General features: G+C 66.8%; 8 protein-coding genes across 8 annotated transcripts; 5 read left to right on the top strand and 3 right to left on the bottom strand.

The window, feature by feature from the left end:
• Positions 1–4,576: 4,576 nt before the first annotated feature.
• EMIHUDRAFT_452548 (hypothetical protein) lies at positions 4,577–5,948 on the bottom strand (the record flags this gene model as incomplete). Its single annotated transcript, XM_005763238.1, has 5 exons — positions 4,577–4,838; positions 4,983–5,023; positions 5,152–5,226; positions 5,354–5,458; positions 5,508–5,948. The coding sequence occupies 5 exons, from the start codon at positions 5,946–5,948 to the stop codon at positions 4,577–4,579; spliced, it is 924 nt and encodes a 307-aa protein (XP_005763295.1).
• Positions 5,949–6,543: 595 nt separating this feature from the next.
• On the top strand, positions 6,544–8,321 carry EMIHUDRAFT_104959 (hypothetical protein; the record flags this gene model as incomplete). Its single annotated transcript, XM_005763237.1, has 4 exons — positions 6,544–6,833; positions 6,930–7,047; positions 7,130–7,249; positions 8,058–8,321. The coding sequence occupies 4 exons, from the start codon at positions 6,544–6,546 to the stop codon at positions 8,319–8,321; spliced, it is 792 nt and encodes a 263-aa protein (XP_005763294.1).
• Positions 8,322–10,067: 1,746 nt separating this feature from the next.
• Positions 10,068–11,080, top strand: EMIHUDRAFT_452547 (hypothetical protein; the record flags this gene model as incomplete). The annotated part of the gene is made up of 4 exons (XM_005763236.1): positions 10,068–10,097; positions 10,120–10,314; positions 10,393–10,521; positions 10,608–11,080. Coding segments are annotated over 4 exons (826 nt in total), but the record flags the coding sequence as incomplete, so codon positions are not given.
• A 1,284-nt stretch (positions 11,081–12,364) lies between these two features.
• Positions 12,365–12,963, top strand: EMIHUDRAFT_311656 (hypothetical protein; the record flags this gene model as incomplete). Its single annotated transcript, XM_005763235.1, has 4 exons — positions 12,365–12,397; positions 12,466–12,494; positions 12,593–12,686; positions 12,847–12,963. 4 exons carry the CDS (start codon positions 12,365–12,367, stop codon positions 12,961–12,963), a joined length of 273 nt encoding a protein of 90 aa, XP_005763292.1.
• A 972-nt stretch (positions 12,964–13,935) lies between these two features.
• Positions 13,936–16,264, bottom strand: EMIHUDRAFT_215105 (hypothetical protein; the record flags this gene model as incomplete). The annotated part of the gene is made up of 4 exons (XM_005763234.1): positions 13,936–14,102; positions 14,268–14,325; positions 14,752–15,066; positions 15,869–16,264. 4 exons carry the CDS (start codon positions 16,262–16,264, stop codon positions 13,936–13,938), a joined length of 936 nt encoding a protein of 311 aa, XP_005763291.1.
• A 224-nt stretch (positions 16,265–16,488) lies between these two features.
• Positions 16,489–16,737, top strand: EMIHUDRAFT_58724 (hypothetical protein; the record flags this gene model as incomplete). Its single annotated transcript, XM_005763233.1, has 1 exon — positions 16,489–16,737. A coding segment is annotated over one exon (249 nt), but the record flags the coding sequence as incomplete, so codon positions are not given.
• A 2,173-nt stretch (positions 16,738–18,910) lies between these two features.
• Positions 18,911–20,101, bottom strand: EMIHUDRAFT_437733 (hypothetical protein). Its single transcript, XM_005763232.1, has 2 exons — positions 19,794–20,101; positions 18,911–19,624 (listed from the first exon to the last, which is right to left on the bottom strand). The coding sequence occupies exons 1-2, from the start codon at positions 19,869–19,871 to the stop codon at positions 19,085–19,087; spliced, it is 618 nt and encodes a 205-aa protein (XP_005763289.1). The 5' UTR covers positions 19,872–20,101; the 3' UTR covers positions 18,911–19,084.
• Positions 20,102–22,112: 2,011 nt separating this feature from the next.
• EMIHUDRAFT_437731 (carboxymuconolactone decarboxylase) lies at positions 22,113–23,958 on the top strand. Its single transcript, XM_005763231.1, has 5 exons — positions 22,113–22,539; positions 22,665–22,733; positions 23,047–23,134; positions 23,326–23,365; positions 23,741–23,958. Exons 1-5 carry the CDS (start codon positions 22,120–22,122, stop codon positions 23,874–23,876), a joined length of 753 nt encoding a protein of 250 aa, XP_005763288.1. The 5' UTR covers positions 22,113–22,119; the 3' UTR covers positions 23,877–23,958.
• Positions 23,959–24,868: the final 910 nt, after the last annotated feature.

Below are 24,868 nucleotides of genomic sequence, written 5' to 3'. Positions count from 1 at the left end.
TGGCGGGAGTAAATCAATCGCCGAGGCGGGGTCGGCCGCGTAGAGGCCGACAGCAAGGCCGACGATGCGACGGCGCATCTCCGGTAGCGTAGAGGCCGACGAGTCTGACCCGGACGGGTGGACTCGACGAGTTCTCTCAGGACTACTCATTCAGGGGGTGATCGGTGATCAAAAAGCGGCGCGTAATGGTTACCGCGGTAAAAGGAAGCTCAAGTTTTCGTACATCGCCCGCTCGTGGAGTATAGGTACGAGGGGGGTGTGGCATGTCTCGCGATTCTCGCGAGGGGCGCCTACTAACCTCGCTTGCGAGGGGCGTGTGGCATGTCTTGCCACTTGCGAGTCTTGCTTGCGAGGGGCGCCTGCCAACCTCGCTTCGTCGAAGCGGCGCTTCGTACACAAAACCACCCCGCCGCAATCGTCGCCGGCGCGCGGCACGTTCCCGTCAGCCGGACTGTCCTCGCCGAGTGTGTGCCGTCAAGGCGGGACGCACTCAGGGACAGTGCCGACGGGACGCGGCTCGAAGGGCGAGTCCCGCGAAGGCACGGCTGGCACCCGTGGCGCGGGGCTCGTCTTCGGAAAGACCAGGATCGCTCTACTGGCAAACTTCTAGCTGACACGCGCGCTCCGTCGAGCCTACGGCGGGCGCGCTGCGGCCGCACGTCTACTTTCGTCATAGTGCCACGACGTGCGATCTAGATTCAGCACACGCGCCTCTGCTCGCAACCAACTCATCCAATGAACTGTCGTCACCCATGAGTGCGAGTTAGGGCTAAAGGGCGTGTCCATAGACACCTCACAAGACCCCACACACGGTCTCGTCCATGCCTTGCGGCCGGCGACGAGATTGCTAGAGGCGGAGCAAGCCTGCTCTAGCCTCACAAGTTCGCCCTGTCGCCTGTCTGTGTTGTTGTGCTGTTGTTTGTCCTTTGGCACCTTGGAGTGCTGGGGGGGGCGACAGGGGGGACGTGGCCCTGAGTGATGTGTACGCCCACTCAGGGTGTGTGGCAGCCCGCTGGCTGTGTGTCTTGTGAGCTTGTTTGTGTCTGCTGTGTGTCGCTCGTGCGTGCTGAGCCCTGGTGTCGAGGTGTCGAGGCCCGGTGTCGAGGGTGTCGAGCTGCTGTCGAGGGGTAGAGGTGTCGAGGCCTGTCGAGGCCTGTCGAGGCCTGTCGAGGCCTGTCGAGGCCTGTCGAGGCCTGTCGAGGCCTGTCGAGGCCTGTCGAGGCTGGTGCCACGCTTGCCAGTGTCGAGGGGTGTCGAGGAGTGGGTCGAGGGTGTCGAGCGTGTCGAGCGTGTCGAGCGTGTCGAGCGTGTCGAGAGGGTGTCGAGTGTTGTCAAGAGGCGACCGTCTGAGGTGTCGAGGTGTCCAAGGTGGCAGGATGCAGTTGCAGCCCATCAACAAAACTTGGGCAGCAGTTGCAAAGCTGTTTCATCCCTTAGTTGCAGCCTCTCAGTTGCACCCTGTTGATTTAGCACAACCTGAGCACAACCAGTATACTCTCTGTGGACATTTGAGGACATCAAGTGCCGGGAGTCATTGCGACTCTCTGTGCACATCATGTGCACGCGTAGTCGCGCTGTGGGCCTCGATCTCACCCCGAGACGGTCCGAGAGTAGGTCGCGCTGTGGGTCTCGTCCGCAAACGTCGGCGCACGCGAGCTCGCCGACGAGCTCTGCGAGACGATCGGCGGCATCACCGTCGTCACCGCGCGAGGCCGGCGTACGCGCGCTGGAGGGCAGAGGGGATCTCAGGCGCGCAGGGGGGCAGCACGGAGGCCAGCACGGAGGCCAGCGCAGACTTCAGAGCAGAGGCCAGCGAGGGGCCCGAGGAGGGTGGGCAGGTCCAGCCGCCGGCGACGCACTTGCTGCTGTACCTGTCGGAGGAGACGTGAGAGGGCCTAGATGACTGCACCAATCTCACCAACAGCTGTCCTGGCCTCACACCGTGTGCTCACACCGAGGCAGGCCGGCGCCTGCGAGTCCCTGCTCCCCGCCGTCTCCAGGTGGAAGGACGATCGGCTGGTGGAGCAAGTCCAAGCGGCGCGCGCAGACAAGCTCCCGATCGTGTCTCGCAGGCAGGGCGACGACCGCGTGCGGCGCATCGCCGGCCTCTTCGCTCCCGCCGGCGCCGTCCGTGTCTCCCGGCGGAGGCATCGCGTTTCGAGCCACAACGGACTGCGCGCTCCGCTTTTCGAACCACCAAAACTCGCCGACCCAGGTCCAGGTCCAGGTCCAGGTCCAACAAGTTTGCGCCCGGCCCTCTAGCGCAGTCCGTTGTGTCGGTTGATTATCAAAGGCTTTTTTATACGGGGTACTAGAGTAGGACCGGGGCATGTGACCAGTAGTGACCAGGCAAATGAAGGACCAGCCTGACGGCGCGCACTCATGCGCAGCTTGCGTGCGTCCATTCTGCGGATTTTTTTTTGATTAACGTCCCATGTCGTCCACAATCGCACCGAACATGACAGCCACTAGTGTGCTGCGCCGTGGGTGCAGCGTCGCGCGCGTGGCCGTGCACCGCTCTGCTGCCTGCACGCCAGGCCGTGCTTGCCGCGTCTCGCCTGCTGCGTCTGCGCGCAGACTCCGACCGAGGCACCCTGCTGCCCCTCTCGCATCGCTGAGCTGCTTACGCCGCCCGCCCGCCTCCCTGCCGCGCAGCAGCGCACCGCGTGCTAGACCGCGAGCGCAGCAAGAGAGGCGAGCGCAGCAGCAGCGGCCGGCGCAGCTTTTCCCGCCATGTCGACCTTTATGACCGGATTCGGCGGCAAGGGCGGCGACGGCGGCGACGAGGGCGGCGCGGGCGGCGCGCGGCGCGAGCGGCGGGAGCCGTCTTCGGAGGACCACTGGTCGGTGGTGCTCAAGAAGCTGGCGCCGCAGGGCTACCAGAAGGCGCCGCAGTGGCAGCAGGAGATCATCGAGAAGGTCGTCAAGGGGATGGCCTCGCGGCAGAAGGACACGCGCGGCGTCAAGCAGTCGGGCCTGTCAAAGGAGCAGATGGCGCGCACGATCGACCTGTCGGCACTGTGCGCGCGCGCGAGGGAGGACGGGACATCGGCTGAGCCGATCCAGCAGCAATGGCGACCCGCTTTCGAAAAGGAAAATTGACCGAAGTTGCCATGTGGGAACCACAACCGTTTGAGCGCCCAGCGACGCGTGCCGGATGGAGTCCGGCCGCGGGTGACTAGGGAAGTTCGCTCAGGATGTGTGGCAGCCGCCCCGTTGGCTGAGTGTCTTGTCTTGTGGTTCTGTGTGTCGCTCCTGTGTGACCGTCATCGCCCGTCCTGCGTCCACCCATATCGTGGCCACTGCAGGACCCCCTCCTTTCGCTTTTGGCAATTTTGAAAAAACAAAAAGAACAGCTCCAAGTGCTCCAAGTGCTCCAACAGCGAGGTCATAGCGCTGTTTTGCGCGCCCGCTTTGCTCGCTCTCACCACGCGACAGAAAAAAAAAACTGTTCAGTTTTCAAAGGCAAAAACGCCAGCCTACGCCCTCCCCTCACACTGACACTTCTCCCCTATTCCCGTCTTTAGGTTGCGCACATCTCCCAGCGAGCTAGGTTCTCCGCTTTTTCTCCCCTAGTCATCTGCCCGCGCCGCGCGCCTCTGTGGGCGTCTAGTGCAGCCACTGACAGAACTGTTCCGAAGGAGTGGTCAACGTCTCGCCTGAAGTCGGGTGGGCTCGCGCACTGCTTAGCCCTAGGGGAGGGGTGTGTGTGAGGTGTCGGAATGGTAAGGTTTCAGGCCGCCAAGGTGTGGGGGATTTGGGGGATGAGTCAGGAGCCAGCAGCCTTCCTGCTGGACCTGAGTTCACAGCTCCTCCGCCCGACGGGGTGGTCCCTTGGATTCGGGCCCCGCTCCCTTTTCCTGCGCCTGGTCTGTCCCTGTCAAGTGTGTGTTGCGAGATGCAGAGCTGGTTAGGCTGGAGCGCGGGCGGTGCGGTGGCAGGCGAGGGCAGCGCGGTAGGCGAGAGGCGGCCGCGGGGCTTCGAGTGGCGCGATAGGAGGGTAGGCTGGCTGTGGAGGGGCGCCGCGTGGCCTCGGCAAATGAGTAGTGCTTTATGAGCGGCCAGTTTTGTGCGTATTGCATATCGAGCCTGCGGTGTGGCCTAGTTGGTGCAGCGTTCGGGTCGGGGACGTTTTGGTCGTTGGTTCGAGCCCAGCTGGTGCAGTTCGTAGTCGCGTAGCGCGCGGGTGCGCGGCAGCCTCGGCAACCGAGGCGACAGTGGCGAGCAGGGGCGAGCAGGGGCGAGCAGGGGTCAGAGCAGTGCGGCGCGCCGAATTTTTTTCGATGGGCTCGGTCAGTGGGCGTGTCAGGAGGCGGCCGGCCGGGAGAAACTCGGCAGTAAAACTCCCGCGCCGGCCCAGGAGGTGGGAGTGTCACGGAGGCGGCCATTGGCGCGCGCTCCTTGTCTTCGTGGGTCCGAGTTTTTTCTCACCACGCGACAGAGATCATTCTCACGGCGCCAAGCTCAGACCACGTCCACATGCACGGCAGAGTCTTCGGCGCGACCTCTTCACTTCTTGCGTTCGTTAAGGAAGGTCACGAACTGCCCAACAGCCTGCAGGCAGGGTTTACAGGTGTTAGCCGAGATCGGCCGAGATTGAAGTGGCGAGCTGGCTGGCGGCCTGCAGCAGCCGGTAGCGCTTCGACGGCCTCCACGGACGCGCCTCAGGGAACGGCAACGGCCTGCCGATCGCGTAGGCGGGGCCGAAGATGCCGCCGAGGCCGCCTAACCAACCGAGTGGCTTGTCAACAGAGAAGACAGAGCGGGTGCGGCCAACGACGCCGCCGAGCCCGCCGGTGTTGCCGAGCGATCGCTCCATCACGTGGCCGATGGTGTACCTGTGCAAGGTAAGGCACGGCGAGCTTCTCCACACACAAAGTGGTGGGGCAAGGGGGCCCGTCCTCTGGTGGTACCTGTGCGCGGCATGCGGCGTGAGCAGCGTCTCTGTTCACGGCTGCAGCCGCGGCGCCGTGAGGATGCGCTTGATGGCGAGTCCACTGGCGTCAAACTTGAGCGAGCAAGCCTGCCGGAACGGAAACGCAGCACACATGGAAGAAGAAGGCCGCGGGCGAGAGGGTGGCCCCGCGTCCATCTCGGGCGAATCGCGGGCGGTCGTCTCGTGTGGGCCTCGGGCGCTAGCTCCGGGCATGCCTGCGGCGGAGTGCTGAACGCCTTGCCGGTCGGCTTGCCGCCGAGGAAGCCGCTGCCGCTGTCGGTGCCGCTGGCCTGTCGGCCATTGCAATATCGGGTCGCACCGGATCGCGTACGGGAGTGGCGCAGAGACAGGCTTGCACGGTGAGGTCTTGCTCCAACTGGTTTGTGCGTGCAGCTGTGAGTGCGTTGTCGGCCTCACAGCGCCGTCGGTGCCGCTCGCCTGGCTCGTGAACCAGACTCTGCCCGCGTCGAGGGGGTCGGCCCGGAAGTGGTGGAAGCGCGGGTTCAGGTCGGGGAAGGCGGCCTTAGGGAGTGCCAGTCTCTCACGGACATGCTGGCAGTGTGCGCTTGACAATGCTGGGCAGGGCCGCCGCCTTGAGGTCGAAGCCGCCGACTGCCTTCAAGTACTCGTCGCGAGGGAGCCCGTCCGCGCCTCCAACGTACGGCCCCATGAAGACATACTCGGGCGCGAGAAGCTCCGGCTTCTCGGTGCCCTGGCCATAGAAGAGAAAGGCCTTTGCCGCCGAGATGAGCTCAGCCTCGCTGAGCGGAAAGTCGAGTGCTTTCAGCGCCGCAGCCTCGTCGAGGAACATCGAGTCGGAGGCCGCGGGGACCAGCCGAGCGCGTTTCTTTCCGAGCCGGCCCGCTCCGCGGTGGAAGCCGGCGGTGCCTCCGATGGCGGGCCACACTTGCGAGCCAGTCGGCATGACCTTTCCCTTTAACGACGACGACGGAAGCCGCACGCCCGAATCGCTCAGCGCGGAGCACACGGGCGATAGCAGGAAAAGCGCCATTCCTTCAGCTGTGCGCCTCGATTTCTCTGAAAGTGCAGGCTCGCGCGCGGTCCCTTGTCAGGAGCAGGAGAACTACCTACCTACCTAGGAGAACTAGGAGAGCGCAACCAGTAGGAGGCCCGCGCCTGCCCCCGTGCCGCCGGGTGCAACCTGTCCTATACGAGAGAGGAATCCCTGGGACCCTGTCGTGTGGGTGAACCCTGCCCAGCCCCCCTCCGTGTCGCGATGCGCTCCCCGCTCCCCTTCCCCTGTGTCCCTGATCGTCCTTACAAGATCCTGCTCGGCAGGTGGGGACCCTGTCCTTCTCCCACCCCTCGTTTGGCGTGCCCGTTTTATTTATTTATTTACTGGCACTATCAACGCAGATACACCACGGAAGCCGCCTAAGCGACTCCCGCGAGGACGGCGAGGCACTTAGCTCCGTGGAAAGCTAATTCACACTAGGCACGGGACTGGGAGCTCTGGTAGCTAAGCAACAAAATTACTTAAAAAAGAAAACGCGCTGATCCCGCGGCGGCTCCTCCAGCCGCCCCTCCGGCCGCCCCTCTGCGACGTCCTGCTGCGAGAGCCACACAGACAACGTGAACAGCCAAGCATGTCGCTGCCGCTCGTGAAGGTGGCCTACTTTGTGGTTGAACGAGCCGCAGAGCCACTCTCAAACCGGCTCGAGGCGGCTGCCGCAAACAGCCCGCGGTTCCGCTCGCTGTGCGCCAGACTCGCCCGCGCCTACAACTCTCTCGACGCCAACAAGGAGGAGCGGCGGCGGGAGCGGCGGGAGCGGCTCTGGGCGGACGACGAGGCGAAGGCGGAGCGACGGCCTGTGGATGCGGCGCCTGTCCTATCCGAGCGGGAGGCAATTGAGAGCGGCTGCGAGCTGCTCGGGCAGTCGTTTGTGATCGGCGTCGGGCGAGCGGACACGCCGGGCCGTTCTCGGCTAGCATTGGCTCGTCTCGGCTAGCATTGGCTCGCCGTGGGACGTAGGCTCGCGCTGCTGGTGCACCAAAGCCAGAGCGAGAGGCAGGAGGACGAGGCGAGGGAGCGAGCGGCGGAGGTGCGGGAGGAGAAGATTGGGGCGCTCGAGCAGCTGGTGGAGAGCGAGGTGCGGGATTGCACCTCGCCGCAGCCCAGCGCTAGCGCGGTCGTGATGTGTCTCGCACCACTGCCCTGGCCCGCCCTCACAGGTGCAGGCGCGGAAGGCGCTCGAGCGGCGTCTCGAGGAGCTGCAGGCGCTCATCCTCATGGGAGGCCGGTGGTGGGAGCAGGAGGGGCGGAGCATCGCCGAGGGAGGCGGCGGTGAGACGGTATTTAGGTCGCCACGGCGGATGTGAGATCGCTACTAATGGACGTGGTCGATTGAAAACGATTGGAATTTATGGGGACCAAACGTCTACGTGCACACTCGAGCAAACTGCACTCCACTACTCCACAAGTGCGGAGCTGAGTCAGATGACTCTGAGATGACTGCACTCCACAAGTGCTCCAAGTGCTCCCAGTTGCCGCCCCATGGGGCGCTCACAACGCCATCGCTGTTTCTTTGCTCACACATGTCACAAGAGTTGCGAGAGATTCTCTAAACTCTTTGTTGTATGTAGCATTTGCAGCTCCGCCTCCGGCGTCGTCCCGCGACAGGACGCCGCCGTGGCCGAAGCTAGACCCTCTCTGTGGACTGTGTCTGTGGGCTGTGCGAGCAGCTCAGCCAGAGCCGCGCACACACTGGGATCTGGGTCCGCTGGGGAGCACAGCTGGGCGATTATAGCCCGCTCGTGGTGGCACGATCGAGTGGCACGAGCCCGCGGCCTCGGCCGCCGCCTACCCTTCTGCCGCTGCCGCCTGTGCTGCTGCCGCTGCCGCCTGTGCTGAGCTGCCAACGCCGGTGCTGCTGGGGTCCTCCTTCCTCCGTGCTTCGTTGGTTTTAGGTATGTTGACTTGCTGGCAAATCAGGACGCATGGTTGGTGGTGGGTGGGTGGGTGCAGGGAGGGGGAGGGCGGGTCCGGACATGCGCGTGGGCTATATTTCGCGTGCGCCGGTCCTACGAAAGGGGGCCACTTCAACGTTTCAGCCGTCGTTTTGGGATAGTTTGGGACTAGACACTGGGACGGCCGCCTAAGGTGCTCGCGCACGGGAGGCTCAACTGCGTGGCGCGTGAGAAGTCGCCCGAGGGCGCCGGCACGAAGTTCGAAAAGTCTCGGCTGGGCTGGCGGTGCAGGCACTGCCGGCAGGCCAAGAGCCACCACTCCAAAGGCGCCTGGGCCTTTTGCCGCGCCATCACCACGACCGGCAATCTCGCAAGCTCCGAGACGGATGCGAGGCTTCAGATAGCGCTGCTCAAGACCGCCCTGCGGCGGAGGATGAGCATCCATCCGCATTGGTGAAGAGAGAAGCACCAGCGCCTCGCACCCGGTGGAAGCGGTGCTGTTTTGTTTGCGCGCGGCCGGGGAGTGGCTGGGCCTATAGAGAGGGTTGTGTGTGTGTTTGGTGTTGTGGTGGGAGATGAAATCACAATCCCCCCCCTCCCCCTCCCCCGACACACACTCACGGTCACTTTCACTAAGGCGGTATCAACTCGAAGCTGTTGTATGCATGTATATACTGAGTTGAAAGAGAGCGCAGACCCCGTCTCCCCTCTTCCGGCGCGCTCCCTCGCACGGCCTCGCTCTCTCTCTATTGCTCTCTGTAATGCGCTCTGTGGTGTGAGGAGAGACTGGACCTTCGATACATACATGGCACTATCTCTCGACGCCCTGACTGATGTGTGAGACAGTGTTAGATTTGTTTGGTATTGCACTTGGAGCACTTGGAGTGCAAGTCATCAAACCGCACATCCAGGGCCGGGGGGCTAAGAAGCACACCCAGCCAGCGGGCCAGATGATTGGCATCGGATTGCGGGCACGATACGAGGTATTGCCAAAAATCTCTCTCTATCTCGAGCGAGGCTTTGATTCTGACAAGGGCAGGTGCATCGTGTGTGAGTGTGTGTCGGCGGTGTGTGTGAGAGAGAGATTACTTGTCGGTGTGTGTGCGAGAGAGAGATTTTTAGCAATACCAAACAAATCTAACACTCACGCGTCATTTGGGGCCTGGAGCCCTGTTCACGCGCGCGCGAGACGTGCAGACAAGGTTGCCAGGTGAGAGCGAATGGCGCGGTTCACGCCTCGCACAACAGAGAGAGAGATGCGCTCTGCATGGTGGGACATAAAAGAGAGCGAGTACTTGGGCGAGTAGGCCGTGCGGTCAACGCTGCCGCGCGCGACTTTGCGCGCGAGGCGGCGCAGCTTGAGAACGGCGGTGGGCGAGAAGCCGCCGCCGAACGTCTCGTGGAGCAGCAGGTTGAAGTTGTTGCGCTTGACAAAGATCGCGTCGTGGTAGAAATCCTGTAGAAATCGCGATGCGCCTTGACGTAGCCGTGGCCGGTCTTGTGGGAGAAGAGTTGGCCGGGCTGCCCGCGCGCCTTGCAGCCCATGTTTAGGCGGCGGGCCTTCTCTTCGGTGTTGCCAAAGGCGTAGGAGTGGCCAACGGAGGCGGGCGTGCCGCCACTCGAGGCGTTGCCAACGCCCGGCGAGGAGGTCTTGAGGAGGGGCGTCCAGAGCTTGATTTCATTCACGTCATCGCGGCCCAGCGTGGGGTTCTGCGAGGTCGACCTTGTACCCCTCGTTGTACTGCCGGGTGAGCTCTGGTTTCTCCTTGTCGCCGTGCACGACCGGCGCGTTGGCCGGGGCGCGCATCGCGTCCGCCCAGGCGGCGAGGACGCCGTCGTGGGGCCGCCGGTGGTGGGCCTTGTTGTAATGGTAGTCGCCGAAGAAATCGACTGGCATGCGCCCCGCTCGAGCGCGACCTTTGTGTTTGTGTGCGTGTGCACTCACTGTGAGTGAGTGAGTATACACACAGCACTCACTCTCACTCACTTGACAATTTCCTTGTTTGTGTATATCGCGCGCCTTTTGGGTTGGCGTGGAAAAGAGGAAAAGCAGCGCCGGGCAAGGACTGCTAGCCTCCTCCTCCGGGAAAAGAATGTAAACCCATGAAAAGAAATCGACTCACGGCGGCTCGGCGAAGGATCGGGGTCAGTTTCGGAGTCAAGTTGGTCAGACGAAGGGGGAGCAAAAGCCGCATCTCCTCGCCATGTCCACGCCTTGGTACCAGCAAAAGCGGAAGGACAGAACGCAGCCGGAGCCGCCGGAGCCCCTCGACGCGAACTCCAGTAGCGACACCGAGCTGCAGGCTGACGATAGCGACGAGGGCGCCGCCGCGTCCCTCATCCTGCTCCTCGACCTGCCCAAACAGGAGGCGAGCGGGAGCAAAGGAGCGCCGTTCAACCCACGGGTCCCATCGCGTCGGCCAGCGGCACGCAAGGGGGAGCGCTGGCAGGCAAGCAGCCTCGCACCCTCCGCCTCGGCCACGCCCGCGTACCCCTTCACTGACCGCTGCTACGACTTCCTACGCTAGGTGCCGCCCTCTCACCTCGCCATCCTCGAGGCGGCCTACCTCGTCAGCGCCTTCCCCTCCTTGGAGGACCGCAAGCGCATGGCCAGCGCTTTTTCCGTCTCGCCCCGCCAAATCCAAGTCTGGTTCCAGGCGCCTCCCCCCGCCCCCCCCCTAAGCCGCCGAGTTAAGGAGATACCCGTCCTCAACGCACCCCCTCCCCCGCTTCTGCCGTCCAGAACAAACGCGCTCGGGACCCTAAGCTCGAGTCGAAGTACACATGTGGAAGGACTCCCGCCGCCACTGCCGCCACCGCAGCCACCGCTGCCACCGCAGCCACCGCCGCCACCGCAGTGGGCCGGCCGCCTCCGCCGCTCCAGGCACTGCGGCTCCAGGCGGCAGTGCACAAGGCACTGCACAAGTCGCAAACAGCGGGCGACCGCTGGGCGGAGCAGGCGACGGGGTGGGCGGCCGAGGTGCAGGCGGCGTCGTCGGCGGCGGCGGAGGCTGCGGCGGCAAAGGCGGCGACGGCGGCGGCGGCGGCGGCGGAAGAGCAGCCCGTGGCTCCTAGCGTACCCACATCGCCGCTGGATGCGGCGGTCTCAATCGCTGCGCGGCGGCAGGCGATGCAGCAGGCGCCCGTTGCGCCCATTGCCCTCCGCGCCGTTCGGGTGCCCGGCGGCCTCCACGCCGTTCCGAGTGTATTTCCTGTGCCCGGCGGGCTTCACGGCGGCCTGCGCGAGGCGGCAGCGGGCAGCCTCTCTTCGCTCCCGGCGGAGATCGAGGAGAGCAGGCTGCAAATGTTCAACTCGCAGCGGCAGGCCGGCACCGGCACCGGCGGGCAGCATCCGGTCGGCGTGCAGACGTCGTTCGATAGCTCCGCTTGGAAGTTCCTCGCGCCGACGCCGGTGGTCGCTATACCCGTCGAGCAGGGCGTCTGGGCGAGCACGAGCGGCGGCACGGGGTTGGCCGGGGTTGCGCCGACGCCAGCGTGCTTTGCGGCTCCGGCCGCGTCGACCGCCGTGGGGGCGCCCGCGCACGCCCCGCGCGCCCCTGCTTGGGTGGAGAGCGAGGCCACGGCATGCGAGCCGTGGCCGAGGGGGGAGGGGGAGACGGTGGGGGCGGGGGAGGCCTCTGCGCCCGAGGCGATGGAGGAGGGGGTGGAGGTGGCGGGAGATAAGGCGGAGGAGGCGGCGCCACGAGACATGCCGCCGCCCATGCCGGAGGGCATGCTGGGCATGATGCCGGCGGCGGGGCAGGTGCCGGCCTGCCATTGGAGCGGCCTTCCCCCGGCCAGCGGAGGGAGCGGCTGGCCCCCACGCGACTCGCCTCTGCAGCGCCCGCCCGGCGCGGCGCCGACCACGGCCAGCAAGCCGCCCACACCGCTGCCGCTGCTGCCGCTGCCGCCGCAACCGCCGCCGCCAACTGGGCCAGGCGAGACGCGGCTCCGAGATGCAGCTCCGAGATGCAGCCGAGATCTGGCGCTGTCTGGCGGTCCGAGTCGGTGCCGCCCATCTTGCGGCGTGTGTGTGAAACGGCTCGCGTCAGAGAGATGTGTGCTCGTGTGCAGGGTAGCCGGACACATGCACACGGCATCGATGTGAGCACAGAACACAGTACAGGAGAGGAGGCGGCGCCGCGCCTCCCTCGGACCTACCTCGGACCCTTCTCGGACCTGTCTCGGACCCTTCTCGGACCCTTCTGACTCGGACCCTTCTCGGACCATTCCTCAGGCACGACCTTCCCGCCCTCGACTTTCCCGCCCTCGGCCTTGCCGCCCTCGGCCTTGTCGTCCTGCGGCCCGACGGCCCTCGCGCCGCCTGCCGGGCCGGAGACAAGCCTTGCTCGCGCGGGGATGCAGCCCGCGCGGGAGGGCAACGCCGTGCCGACGCTGCCTCCCGCCTTCCCTGCGGCAATGGCAATGCCGTCGGCAATGCCGTCGGCAATGCCGTCAACCTCGAGCTCCAGCCAGAGCGAGGGAGGATCAGGCGCCGGAATGGACGAGGCCATCAAAAGTGGAGTCGCGAGGGTCGCCCCCCCCCCCCCCCCTGCCCCACCACCTTGCGTGTGTGGAGAAGCGTACCTTACCTTACCTAGGACGAGGGGGCGACGCGGCGGCTGCAGCTGTGCGTCGCCGCCCGCCTCGCCCGCCTCTCGCGTGCCCAAGCACGGGCGACACAGAGGCCCGCATTGAGTTGACCGCTTTCTCGGTGGTGCCCCGCAGGACCCTCGACCAGCGCGCCGTGCTCGAGGCCGTCTACGCGATGCGAACGTGTCCCGACTCGCATTTGCGCAAGAGCCTCGCCGCCTACCTCAACGTGTCGGCGCGACAGATCCAGGCGGCGGCCGCACCTGCCCCGCCGCTCTCCGCCGGGGCCACGCACTCGGACTGTCTCTGCGTCGGCGGAGGGGGGGGGGGGGGCACGCAGCACGGCGTGCCCAGTCTCTCACCTCCCGCCGCACGCGCTGCCTCCGCAGGTCTGGTTTCAGAATCGGCGACAGAGAGAACAACGGCATCGCCTCGGCAATTTGACCGCGCCTTCCCACCCGCCACCACCGTCCTCCGCCTCTGTCTCGCCCGCAAGGATGCACTGACACTCACGTCGATGACCAAGTCCTACGGCTACACGCGTCTTCACGTGTAGCCGCGCCCGTCTTGGCTAAGATACGCGCCGGCACGGAGCTGCACCTCTCCAGCAACAACACCGGGTACAAGGGCGTGTACGAGCGAGGGGGCCGCTTCCAGGCGGAGCACAGGGTGAACGAACGGCAGGTCTACATCGGCAGTTTCGACACGGCGGTGGAGGCGGCGGTGGCGTATGCGGGGACGGTCGGCGAGTACCAGCCTCCGGAATGACACGTATCGGGCCGCCCGATGAGCCCGATGCGCGCCCCCCCGCGTGGAGGTGGCTATTCTGTTGACGCGCGTGGCCGCGTACCTTGGCTAAGATACGCGCGTCTGACGCGCGTACGGGCATGGGTAAAAATTAAAAATAGGCGACGTTTCTCAAAAGAAACAACCAGGTACCAGGAACCAGCCTGGTTCGGAACCACACCTACAAAGGGTCACTTTGTGCGGGGTTTGCCGTCACAGGGGGTCGGGGGTCGCCCGCGCAGCAGCCTGTCGCGCGTGTGGGCGTCGGCGGCCTCGATAGACGATAGAGGAGTATATAGCGTGTGTGTGTCGCCCGCGCCTGCGATGTGCGAACCAAGGAGCTCTCTGCCAGATCGAGTGCATCGTCCATCGAGAATCGGGGGCCGATCCGCGATCGCGATCGCGACATCGCGTGCCCCCCCCGTCCCAAGAGCAAGACCGACCTGCCCGCAGAGAGGTGTGCGAGTCGCTGCCGCTGGGGGGCGCTCTGTGGCGGCACATGTTTTCTCAATCAGCCCACTCCGCCACCCGCGGCACGAACGCCCGAAACACAACCTCTCCGCTCTCTCTACGGCGCCTCGCCTCCAGCTCCGCACCGCCTCCTCGACAACCGACACGCCCCGGCCCGGCCGCCCCACCACCAAAGCAAGACACGCCACTCTGGCGACTGTGTGCGCGGCGCGTGTGAGCGGTCAGGTCGACGCCTCCGCCGCCGGCAAGTCCGCGGTGGACGAGCCGGTGGAGAGCCGAGAGGAGTGGCGCGCCATCGAGCCTCGGAAGGGCTCGTACTGGCGGTCGCTGTCGTCACTCTCGCGGCCGTCAGCGGTGACGCGGCAAGCGATCTGCTGCGCTTGGTCGCCTAAAACAGGAACACCCCGCCTAGGCCCTTCAAAAAAAGAAATCTCGCCGCGGCGCAGCAGGTCACGGAGGAAGTGTAGCTGCAACTCGAGGGCGGCGGAGCCACGCTCGAGCTCCGCCACCTGTTCACAGCCGCCGCTGTGAAGAGACGCCGTTCACACCCCACAGCAATCACACTCGAGCTCCGCCACCTCCGTCTCCGCAGCCGCTAGCTCGCGAGCGCGCTGCCCGCGCAGCTGCGCCTGCGTCCGCGATCCAGCCGCAATCCAGCCGAGATCAGGCCGAGATCCCAGCCGAAACCCGGCCGAGATCCAGCCGAGATCTCGCCGAGATCTGGCCAAAATCTGGCCGAGATCTAGCCGAGATCGCGTCCTGCGCAGCCGCGCCTGTATCCGCGTCGCCGCGCTCGACCGCGCGGGGCGGGCCCCCTCGCCGCCCGCCTCGCCTCCGCCTCCGCCACCCGCCTCGCCTCCGCCTCCGCCTCCGCCTCCACCTCCGCCTCCGCCTCCACCTCCGCCGCCCCCGTCGCCGCCGCCCCCGTCGCCGCCGCCCCCGTCGCCGCCGCCCGCCCCTTCGCCGCCCCCGCCGAAGCGCCTGTCCGCCGCCTATTCAACGGCATGCCCACGTGTGGAACGCGTCTTCCCTCTCACAAGTGGCGCCGGCGAGGTCGAGATCTCCGCCGGCGAGGTCGAGATCTCCCCCGGCGAGATCGAGATCTCCCCCGGCGAGGTCGAGATCTCCGCCGGCGAGATCGAGATCTCCCCCGGCGAGGCGCGCGGCGAAGAGGGGCCCAACCGCGGAGACGCCGCCGCAGCCACGGCGCGCGCCTCTCTCGCCGCCTCGAGCTCCGCCTCCAGCTCGCCCTTCCGCTGCAGCAGCTCCTCGATGCCGCGGTTCACCTGCCCGAGCGCGACCGCGTCGAGGGACCCGTGCAGCGCCGCAATGTAGCCCCTCAGCTCCGAATTCTCGGCGACGAGCTGATGCCCTTCCGCCTCGCCACCCTCCCCGCCCCCGCCCCCGCCCCCGCCCCCGCCGCCCCCGCCCCCGCCGCCCCCGCCCCCGCCGCCGCCGCCGCCGCCGCCGCCGCCGCCGCCGCCGCCGCCGCCTCTCATGCCGCCGCCGCTGCTGCTCCGATCGCTGCGCTGCCCCGGCCCGCTTCCGAGGCTGGTTGAGAGACGCTCGGTCGCCCTCATCTCCTCGCTGAGCAGACGCGCCTAATTAATTAACTAATCAACCATTAATTCACTACTAATCACTCATCTCCTCGCTGAGCAGACGCGCCATCTGGTCGACGCTGTTCAGCGAGGGCGAGACGCTGTTCAGCGAGGGCGCGCGGTCGCTCGCCGCGCCTCTCTCCGCCCGCCGGGCGCTCGCCGCCGCCGCCGCCATCGCGCCCTCTGCCGCTGACCCGGGAGCGACGGCGCCGATGGGAGCCGACGCACCAACGCCACCGCCATCAGCGCCAGCGCCAGCGCCAGCGCCAGCGCCAGCGCCAGCGCCAGCGCTAGCGGTGGCGGCGGCGGCAGCGTCCGCGCGGGGCGGCGCCTCGGGTGCGCCGCCGTCGGTCACGCGCGACGGCGCCGAACCGCGCAGCGACTCTGCGCACGAGGCAGTGCGCAGCGCGCCACGCGAGGAGCGCGACGACGCTCCGGAAGAGACGGACGACGCCGACGCCGACGCCGACTCGGCGGAGCGGCTGTTTAGACCGGCGGCGGCGGCGGCGGCGGCGGTTGCAGCGGCGTTGAAGGGCTCGTATGGCGAAGGCACGCCGCCCGCGAGCATGCTCGACGGCTCGACGCCGCCGAGGCGCAGAGCGAGCTCCGCGATGGCGAGCGAGAGCGAGCGCACCCACTCGACCGCCTCGTCGGCCGTCTCGGTCGCAAATACAAAGTCTCGCCCGCGGAGGTTGAGGGCGAAGGCGTGCGGCCGACCGGCGGCCATGGTGCCGTCGTCAGGGCACGGGAAGCACGTCGCGCCCACCAGAGGAAGCCGCTCAGTCGGCCGGGGCGGCTCCTCCGGCCACTGCATGCGCGCCGCCTTGTAGGAGCACAGGTTTGGAACGCTCGTCCCCTCCTCGTACACCAGCTCGAGCCAGCGCAGCCGCCACCGTCCCCAGTGCCGCGACTCCTTGGTGACCCAGCCGGCGCGCACGATGTCGCCCATGACGCCGACGCCTTGGGATCCCTTGTGAGAAAAAGAAACTTATGCACCCACACTGCACTCCAAGTGCTGGTGCACAAACAAGACAAGAGCATGCAAAGAAAAGAAATTGTCGCAGCGCTGCGGACCGACCACGCCAAACCACGCCCATGGTCGTGCATGCGAGCAACGCGGCGGGCTACGAGCTGGACGACAGCCCTGGCAGGATCCATGCCAGCCTCGCGAAGATCCACGCGCTGCTAGCGCCGCAGTACTGGTGCCAGGGTGTGTCTCTGGAGGATTGCGCCGCGCGCGCTCGGAACGCGTGGGCATTTGGACTCTACGCTCCGACTGGCGATCTCGTCGGCTTCTTGCGGCTGGTCACCGACCGTATCTCCTTTGCCTACCTGTCCGATGTGGTCGTCGAGGAGGCGCTGCGGGGGCAAGGTCTCGCCGAGTTCATGGTCACTTCTGCGCTCGGCCTCCCCGAGATCGAGCGGTGCAGATCGATGCTGTACACCGGCGAGGAGCGCACATGCCGGTACTACCAGCGGATCGCGCAATTCCGCGTGATCGCCGCCGTGCCGGCGCCTCGCCTCCCCAGCGGCAGGCGCTTCGTCATGGAGCGCGCGCCCAAGCCGGACCGGCCGACCGCGACTGGCACCGACGCCGCCGCCACATTCCGGCTTGTCGGGTTGGGCGTGGCGGCGGGCGCTCTCGCCGGCGTTGCCGTCGGCATCATGGCGGCACGCCGCAAGACCTGAGCGGCCCCGCCCCCGTTCCGCCCGGGCCCCGCCGTCCAGCCCGCCCTCCACCCCGAGATGGCGGCGCCGCGCTCCGTGGCGATGACGGCCGCCGTGGCGCTCGCTTGCGGCGCCCTGCTGTGACAGCATCGGTGGAGAGTCGGGGCCGAGCGGCTGCGCGGCGACTCGCCCGAGCACTTCAACAACATTGCCCGCATGGTCGAGATCCAAACCGTGACGCACGCGCTGCACGGCGGCCGCGCCGCACCCCGGCCCGGCGGGCCCCCCGGCGCCGCAAGCGCTGCGCAAGGCCGCGGCTGGGGCCAAGGGTGCCCTCGCCGCGCTCGAGGCCGCCGACGCCGCGCTGGCCGCGGCCAGGACGCCGACGGACGAGGCCGCCGCCCGCGCTGCTGCCCGTGTCGCGGCAAAGGCGGCTGTCACCGCCGCCGTGGCGGCGCACAACGCGACGGTCGCCGCCGCCGGCCAAGCGTGAGCGCGCCCGCCGTGGGCCACCCTTCGCGCGGGCGTGCGGGGCGCGACACGCTCTATTAGACTCCGACGAAGATGAATTCGTGTGCTGAGTATGTGGGCACCAGGTGCGATGGAGCGGCCGTCAAACACGCGCTCGCTGGTGGTGTCAGGGTAGGCTCCGCCTCACTGCATCTCGAACTGGATTCCACGAATTGATTTTCCTAGCGTCGTCAAAGTGAGCTGAAAGCTCGCTCAAGAGCCGATGGTACCCGCCGACCGCCTCCCATCTCGCCGCTGCTCTGGCGGGGCGGCGGCGGGGCCTGGCGACGGCGCGCGGCGCATGTGCCGTGGCGACCCACCGGGCCGGCCGGCCGCGAAGGCGCCGACCGGTGATCGCCACCGCGCCCCGCCTCGGAACGCCGTTTCCGCTTGGCGTCCGAGGCGCTCGGCGTTCCGGCTGGAGCGCGAGATCGGACCGGGTCGGACGCTCCTTTTCTCGCCGTAGGCACGGCTGGCCGGCTGGAGCAACGGAAAAACAAACATCGGACCGGTCAATCCTCTCCGGCCAGCCTCGGGCTAATTAAAGCCGCAAAAAATCGGAAGGTTCCGCCGCCCCGGATTCCACCTCCCTGGCCCTCCACGCCCCGCGCGCGCGACCGTATCACCGCCGCAGTCGGCCTCCCCGCCCCGCGCGCTGTAGGAGCGGCGCCCACCCACCGGAGACGCCTTCCCCTAGACCGCCCGACCACCCCACCCCCTTCGGCAGGTGCCTCGCACGTATTTTGAGCGCGAGAGGCCTCCTTTGAGGTGGCGGCCGGCCGCCGCGTCGCGCGGTGAGGCGGCATGAGGCCGTCCCCCCTTCACGTTCGAAGGCGGGCCGGCCACGGCACCGGCTGTCGCGGCTCGAGGGCGGCAGGCGAGCCGCCCCCCCCTCCTCCCTCCCTCCGCCCCTTCCTCCCTTCCCCGCAGCGCTGCCCACGGCACCATCTCCTGGTGCCCCGCTGCCGCCCCACCCGCCGCGCCGCCCGCCGCCGATGGCCCGGCCGCCACCGCCACCGTCGGCGGCCGCCTCCCGCCCACCCGCACCGCCGCCCCGGCCACTGCCACCCGCGCCGCCGCCTCGCCCAACGCCGCCGCCGGCCCACCCTCCCGCCCGTCGCCGCTGCCGCCGCGCCGCCGCTGCCGCCCTCCGGGCCGCCTCCGGCCCCGCCACCCGGCGTCGAGCGCCTCCTGCGTGTCGAGCTGACCTTGCATGATCTCCTGCTCCTTCACTGTCTGCAGCAGCGCCTCGATCTCCTCGCGAGTAGGAGCAGCCATTCCTGCAAGGTGGTGCACGCGCGATGTTTCTTTTGTGGTCATGTTTTCTTTTGTGGTACTACCGGCACCGCCCAAAACCTTTGGCAGCGACGACGGCGGCAGCCCGGGTTCGCCCTGGTCCTTCTCTCTTGTTTCTTTTGCAACGTACGTGGCCTCAACGGCAAACAACAAACACATAAACAACGGCCGTGGCCCAGGGCAGGGGGGCGCCGGCAGAAAGGCATGTACAGTACAACCCTATCGAGACGAACGCAGAGAGCGCGGAGGGAGACAACTAGACAAGGAGATACGGCTCGAGCGAGTGTGACTCGCTTCACGAGTCGTGGGGCTGCAGGACGGCGGCGGAGTGGGCCGCCGCCCACGCCACCTGCTGCACCGTGAGGTTGCCGCCCGCCGGCGCCAGCAGCGTGTTCGCAACTTTCTGAAGGGCCTTGGAGCTGCCCTTCGCCGTCGCCGCCGCCGCCTGCTGCAGCTTGGCGCAGAGCTGAGTCGAGCTCTCCAGCGCCTTCGCCATCCGCGACACGGTCTGCTCGAGTTGCTCGCGGGCTGCGTCGGAGGCGGCCTTCTCGGACACGGTCTGCTCGAGTTGCTTTCGGGCTGCGTCGGAGGCGGCCTTCTCGCGGAACACGGCCACCATCTCCCGCTGAAACCCCGCATCTCCCTCCGGGCGGGGTGCAACACGCCGGGGGCGGGGCGGGCCAGGGTCGCTCTGCCAGAGGCGAGACGTCGGCCGGCAGGGCGGGGTGGCAGGCCGGGCATCCATCTGCCGACCCCCCGAGGGCTGCTCCAGCAGCTGGTACAAGTCTTCGAGGTTGAACGGCCAAGTCTTGGGCTCGATGCGCTTCGGCCGCGGCTGCGGATCGGCGCGGAGAGAGGGGTTGGTAGGTACGGTGGGTAGGCGGCGGGTGGCAGGCGGCGGGAGCACACCCGAGGGCGGCGGACGGCGGAGGGGGCAGGCAGGCGGGCGGGAGCGGGGCGGCGAGAGGGAGCGGGGGCTGTCGCCGAGAGGGAGCGGCAAGCGCCTGGTCTGGCGGAGACTTGTCCGCCGCCCGCTTGGAGACCCGCGATGGGCCCGCCGTCGATGGGTCACCGCGGGGCATGAGGGCCTTGATCGCGTCTGCCGAGATGGTCGACGGTGTGAGGCCGCTGAGGTCGGCTCCCTCCCGCTTCGCCAGCTCCGCCAAATCGACCACCTCGCAAACGCACTTTGTCTTTCCGCGTGGCTGCGTGCCAGAGAGATAGGAAGAGGCGGACGCCCAAGGGTGGGCGACGGCTAGTGCACCACACCCCTCTCCTTAAAATCCCTGTGTGGTGGCGGCGTGCCGTCCTCCCCATCCCTCCCTTGGCGTGTCCGTTTTCTTTCTTTCTTTTTCTTGATGTGTGGCGAGGGGGGCAGGGCGGGGGGCAGAGGGGGGCAGAGGGGGGCAGGCGGGGGGCAGAGGGGGGCAGGCGGGGGGCATAGGGGGGCAGGGAGGGGGGCGAGGGGGGCTGGGCGAGGGGGGCGAGGGGGGCAGGCGGGGGGCAGGGCTGGGGGGCGACGGGACCATGATCCTCAGGCGTCCAGTGATGCGGAGGTTGCAGACGCGGTGCAGGCGTCTATCAGGTCGAACTTCCTGGAAGGCGTGCTCCCGATGCCCCCATCCCCGAGCGCGTTGATGGGCCGCGCGCGTGAGCTCGTCGTCGTGCGCGGCTCTGTCTGTGGATCTCGAGGCCGTGCTTGCTGCGTGGGCGCAAGTAGGCGAGTGTGTAGTGTGTTGCGTGGCCGCTTCTCTTCGACCTTCTCGGGACCGTGACCTTCTCGGGTGTGATGGCCATACAACATGTCACACGAGGTGAAACGGTGTTCCCTCCTCCTTTCCTTTCTTCAGACGTCTGTGTTAGTGTGTGGATCTCGATGGTTGCAACTGAAAAGACCTCCAAGCCCTGGGAGCCCTCCCCCTACTATACGTCGTATCGGCTGTCTCCGCTGGTCTGTGAGAGGTTGGTCACGCGCGTTCTACAGTCGACTACAGTCGCAGGAGGACCAATGTCCTTCGCAACAACTCTGCCGCTGCAGGATTTGGGCTGGTATGCGACGTTGCAGGCGCAGCCCCGGTATGTGAATGCGAAGCACTCATCGCGAGTCGGGATGGACCCGGACGCCGGCATCGCCCAGAGATTGCTTTGCTTTCAGCGGGTACGCGGTGTGAACCATACGGCGACGCTCCTGAGAGTAGGCATCGTGATCAACTGGAAGAAGCTGGACGAGGTTGTGCGCAACTACACCGCCGCGCCGCGAGACGGCTGGCTGCCGCCGCCTCTGCAGAACTGCTCGCTGCCAGAGTTTCTGGGCCGGCCGGTGGACAATCCGCGGCGGGGTGCCTCGCGTCGGGGAGCGTCACGAGGCGCCTGAAGTGGCGAGTCTCGAGTATAGGTGCTCAACCTCGGCGGCCTCGCACGGCCACAGTACCTGCCGCTCTTCTGCCCCTGGCTTATCAAGCCGGCAAGCCTCTGCCTGCACATGCCTGAATCGCCCGCCCCGCACCGCCGCCACCGCCTCACGGCCCCTGCCTTGGCGCCCGTGAACAATCTCGCAGTTCCGCGACCCGTTCGACATGGCCGTCAGCGAGGCCGGCAAGGCGCCGATTTACCGCAAGTTGCTCGGGGCGGCAAACGTGTCGGGCGGCCTGCCCGTCGCCGCATTCTTCGGCGTTTGCGCGTGTCGCGTGTACGCCAATGCGACCGCCGCCCTCGAGAGCCTCTCCGCCTACGACCCGTGCTGGTACAACAGCTCGGAGCTTGAGCGCTGCAACCGCGGAGGCCACCACGTCCCGGTTGAGAAGACGAACCTCACGCGCGACCAGTTCGACTGGCTGCTGAGGAACGCCTCGTACGCGGACGCCGCGACGCCGCATCTCTAGTGACTTAGTTAAATAAATGAATAAATGAAACGAACATCCCAAGCTAGGGCTGGGTCGAGGACAGACACATGTCACATCCCCACCTTTGCAGGATTTTGCAAAAGCGAGGGGGGAGGGCGCATCGCCGCGCGGAGAGGGCTGGGCACAGGGCACAGGGGATCCCGGATCTCTCTCGCATAGGATATGCACTCGGCGGCACGAGGGCAAGGATGGGCGTCCTATGTTTGTGCTCCCCCCCGGACCCCCCTCACCCTCGTCCTCGCCAGCCTCTCCCGGCTCCACCGACTCCGAGGGCGTCGACGGCCCGGCCGGGGTCTCCCCGGGCGAGGGCGGCGGCATCGTGTCTCGTCGCCACCCCTCCCAGGGAGGTCGGGCCGGCTCTCCCTGGTCGGCGAGTCCCGTGCCCGCACAACTTGTTTTCTTTTTTCCGAGCTGTTCGGCGGCGCTCATGCGAGTTTTCTCCGCCTCCCGCCGACGGAGCAGTCTTGTCAACACCAGGCGCATCGTCGTCCTTCGAGCTATGGCCCTCGCCTCGACTTCGTCTGCGCGCCTCCCGCCGCTGCAGCCGCCGCATCTGAGTGAGGCGCAGCAGGAGCTCTTCGACGACATCGTGTCGACACGCGCGGGTGTGGTGGGCAAGGAGGCGCTCTTCGATGAGCAGGGCGGGCTGCGTGGGCCGTGGAATGCTGAGGTGGCCTCTCCGCATCTCGGGAAGCACCTCGAGCGCCTGGCCAGCGCCGTGCGCCACCAGAACTCGCTCGAGCCGCGGCTGTACGAGGTGGCGATCCTCGTGGTGGGCGTGCACTGGAGGGCGCAGTTCGAGTGGTACGCGCACGAGCGGCTCGCTCGCAAGGCCGGCATCGCCGAGGTCGCCGCCCCCCCAACCCGCCCGCGCCGCCGCGCCCTCGCGCCTCGCGAGAGCGCCACCCGCCTCCTCGCGCCTCTCAGTGCCACGCTGAGAGGCGCCGTTTGCCGGGTGGGGCCCGCGCGCAGGCCGCCTTCCCGCTCATCAAGGCGGGCGCGCCGGCTGAGCGGCTCCGCGGTGTGCTCAAGCCCGACGAGGCGACCCAACGCCAGCTGCCCAGCCCGCCTCCGCTCGCCCGCGCCACACAGCCGGACTAGAGACACCCGCAGCAAGACGACCTGTATTGCAAACGCACAGCGTCGGGCCCGGAATCGCGCGGCACCCTTCATCCCGACACTCGGACCCCCTCCCCACGCCCCGTTGACGGTCAGCTCGGCTGCCCAGGCGGCGCTGGAGCTCATGTGCAGCAAGCGAGTCACAACTCACTCTCCCAATGAATGCATGAATTGATTGAGGCCGCGGCGTGCTTGCTGTCACTTCCTTAACTGATGAACCCATGCATTGTTAAAGGCGGCGGTGTACTCGCTGGCGCTGGAGCTCATGCGCACCAAGCGAGTCTCGGCACCCACATACGCGGCGGCCAAGGTAGCGCTCGGAGGCGCGCGGCGGCCATCCGAGCAGCTCGAGTAGCATCATGGCGGCGGGGGCCTCGCCCGTTACTAACCATGAACTCATGAGAAGCCCATCATGGCAGCGGTCCTCGCCCGGGTGCGGCCCACGCGCCCCGCCTCAGCGACAGACATTAGTCCATCGATGCTAAGCAATAAATCATCGTCTCCGGCGCGCCAGGCGACGACCGGCGGATGGCCGACTTGTGCATGACGATGGGGTGCACGGCACACACACCGATAAGTAATTAATTAATTAATTAATTAATGGCCGACTTGTGCATGACGATGGGGTGCACGGCACACACACCGAGATTAATTAATAATTAATTAATTAATTAATGTCCGACTTGTGCATGACGATGGGGTGCACGGCACACACACCGAGATTAATTAATTAATTCATTCATTAATGGCCGACTTGTGCATGACGATGGGGTGCACGGCACACACACCGAGACAGAGCCACGCCAGGCATCGCGATGTCACACGACGCCACCACTCGCACACGCAGCTGCAGCGCGTCATGAGTCGCGCGCTGCGAGGGGCGTACGGCCCCCTGTGCCGCTTTCAGGGCGGACATGACACGCCGCCAGGTGCTACTCCGCCGTCTCTGCGATACTCAACATGTTCGACGTCCCGCTGCCCGCCGGAGAAGCGCTGCCGTTCCTTGACCAGCCGGCGGACGCGGCGAGCAAGCAGCAACACCGAGCGGGCGGTCGTGACACGTGAGTTTTGTCTCACGACGCTGTGTTTGTAGCCTTGTGAGGGGTGTGTGTCATGCTGCCGAAGAAAATAGACCGCTCTTCAACTAGTTCAAGAGATCAAGAGAGAGCGAGAGACCAGAGACAAGAGTAGAGATCAAAATAAAGGCCGCGTGCGGTGCAGATTACTTTACATTCCAGACGTCGCGGGGCGTGCGTGTCGTGTGTGAATACTGTCCGATCCATCAGCGCACGCCGTTCTTCTTGACGACATGTGAGACCCCAGGCGCCTCACCGCCACACGCGGCGAGAGCGTCCAACTCGGGTGCGCGCCATCTCGCGAGATCCGATCTCCGCCAGACGAGAGAGATGCGTCACGCCGCGGGCCGGAAGAAAGTCGCCAGGCCGGGCTGGCCGCCGAGCGGGCCGCCGAGCGACGCGCCGCGCGCGCGCGGCTTCTTCTTGCTGCCGGCCGCGGGCCGCGTGGTGGGCGTGCTCGACGCGGCGCGCGGCGCCCCGAGGCGATGAGAGGGCAGCGAGAGGAAGGAACTTGCGCCGGGGGCGCGGGCGCGCTTGCAGCTGCTCGGCGGCGGAGGCCTAGTAAGTAATTAAGGCGATCTCCACATATCTCCCCATATCTCGGCGGCGGAGGCCTAGTTAACTAGTTAAGGCCACAATGAGCCACTGGAGTAATGAATCGTAATGGTCGATGGAATGAAGGAGCTGGTCGGGCCTAGCCGTAGAGGCAGCTTGAACTAGTTGCAACTCAGTGGGCAATTAGCGACTTGGGGCGGCGGGGGCCTGGACTGAGACCCCGGCAGGCGGCCGGGCATCGGCGACCCGCTGCTTGACGCGCCCTCTGCGTTAGCGGCGGGGCTCGGAGCGGCGGCTGCGTGCCCCGGGGGCTCCGCGCCGCCTCCGCGGCTCGCCGCCCCCGCCGCGCTGGCCGCCGCGAGGATGGCGTTCTGGGGCGGGCGGCAGACCTGGCATGTGTTGCCATATGTGTGTGTTGAATGTGAT

Source organism: Emiliania huxleyi, assembly GCF_000372725.1.
Source record: "Emiliania huxleyi CCMP1516 unplaced genomic scaffold EMIHUscaffold_64, whole genome shotgun sequence".
NCBI classification, from domain to species: domain Eukaryota; phylum Haptophyta; order Isochrysidales; family Noelaerhabdaceae; genus Emiliania; species Emiliania huxleyi.
This window is presented reverse-complemented; position numbering and strand designations above follow the sequence as displayed.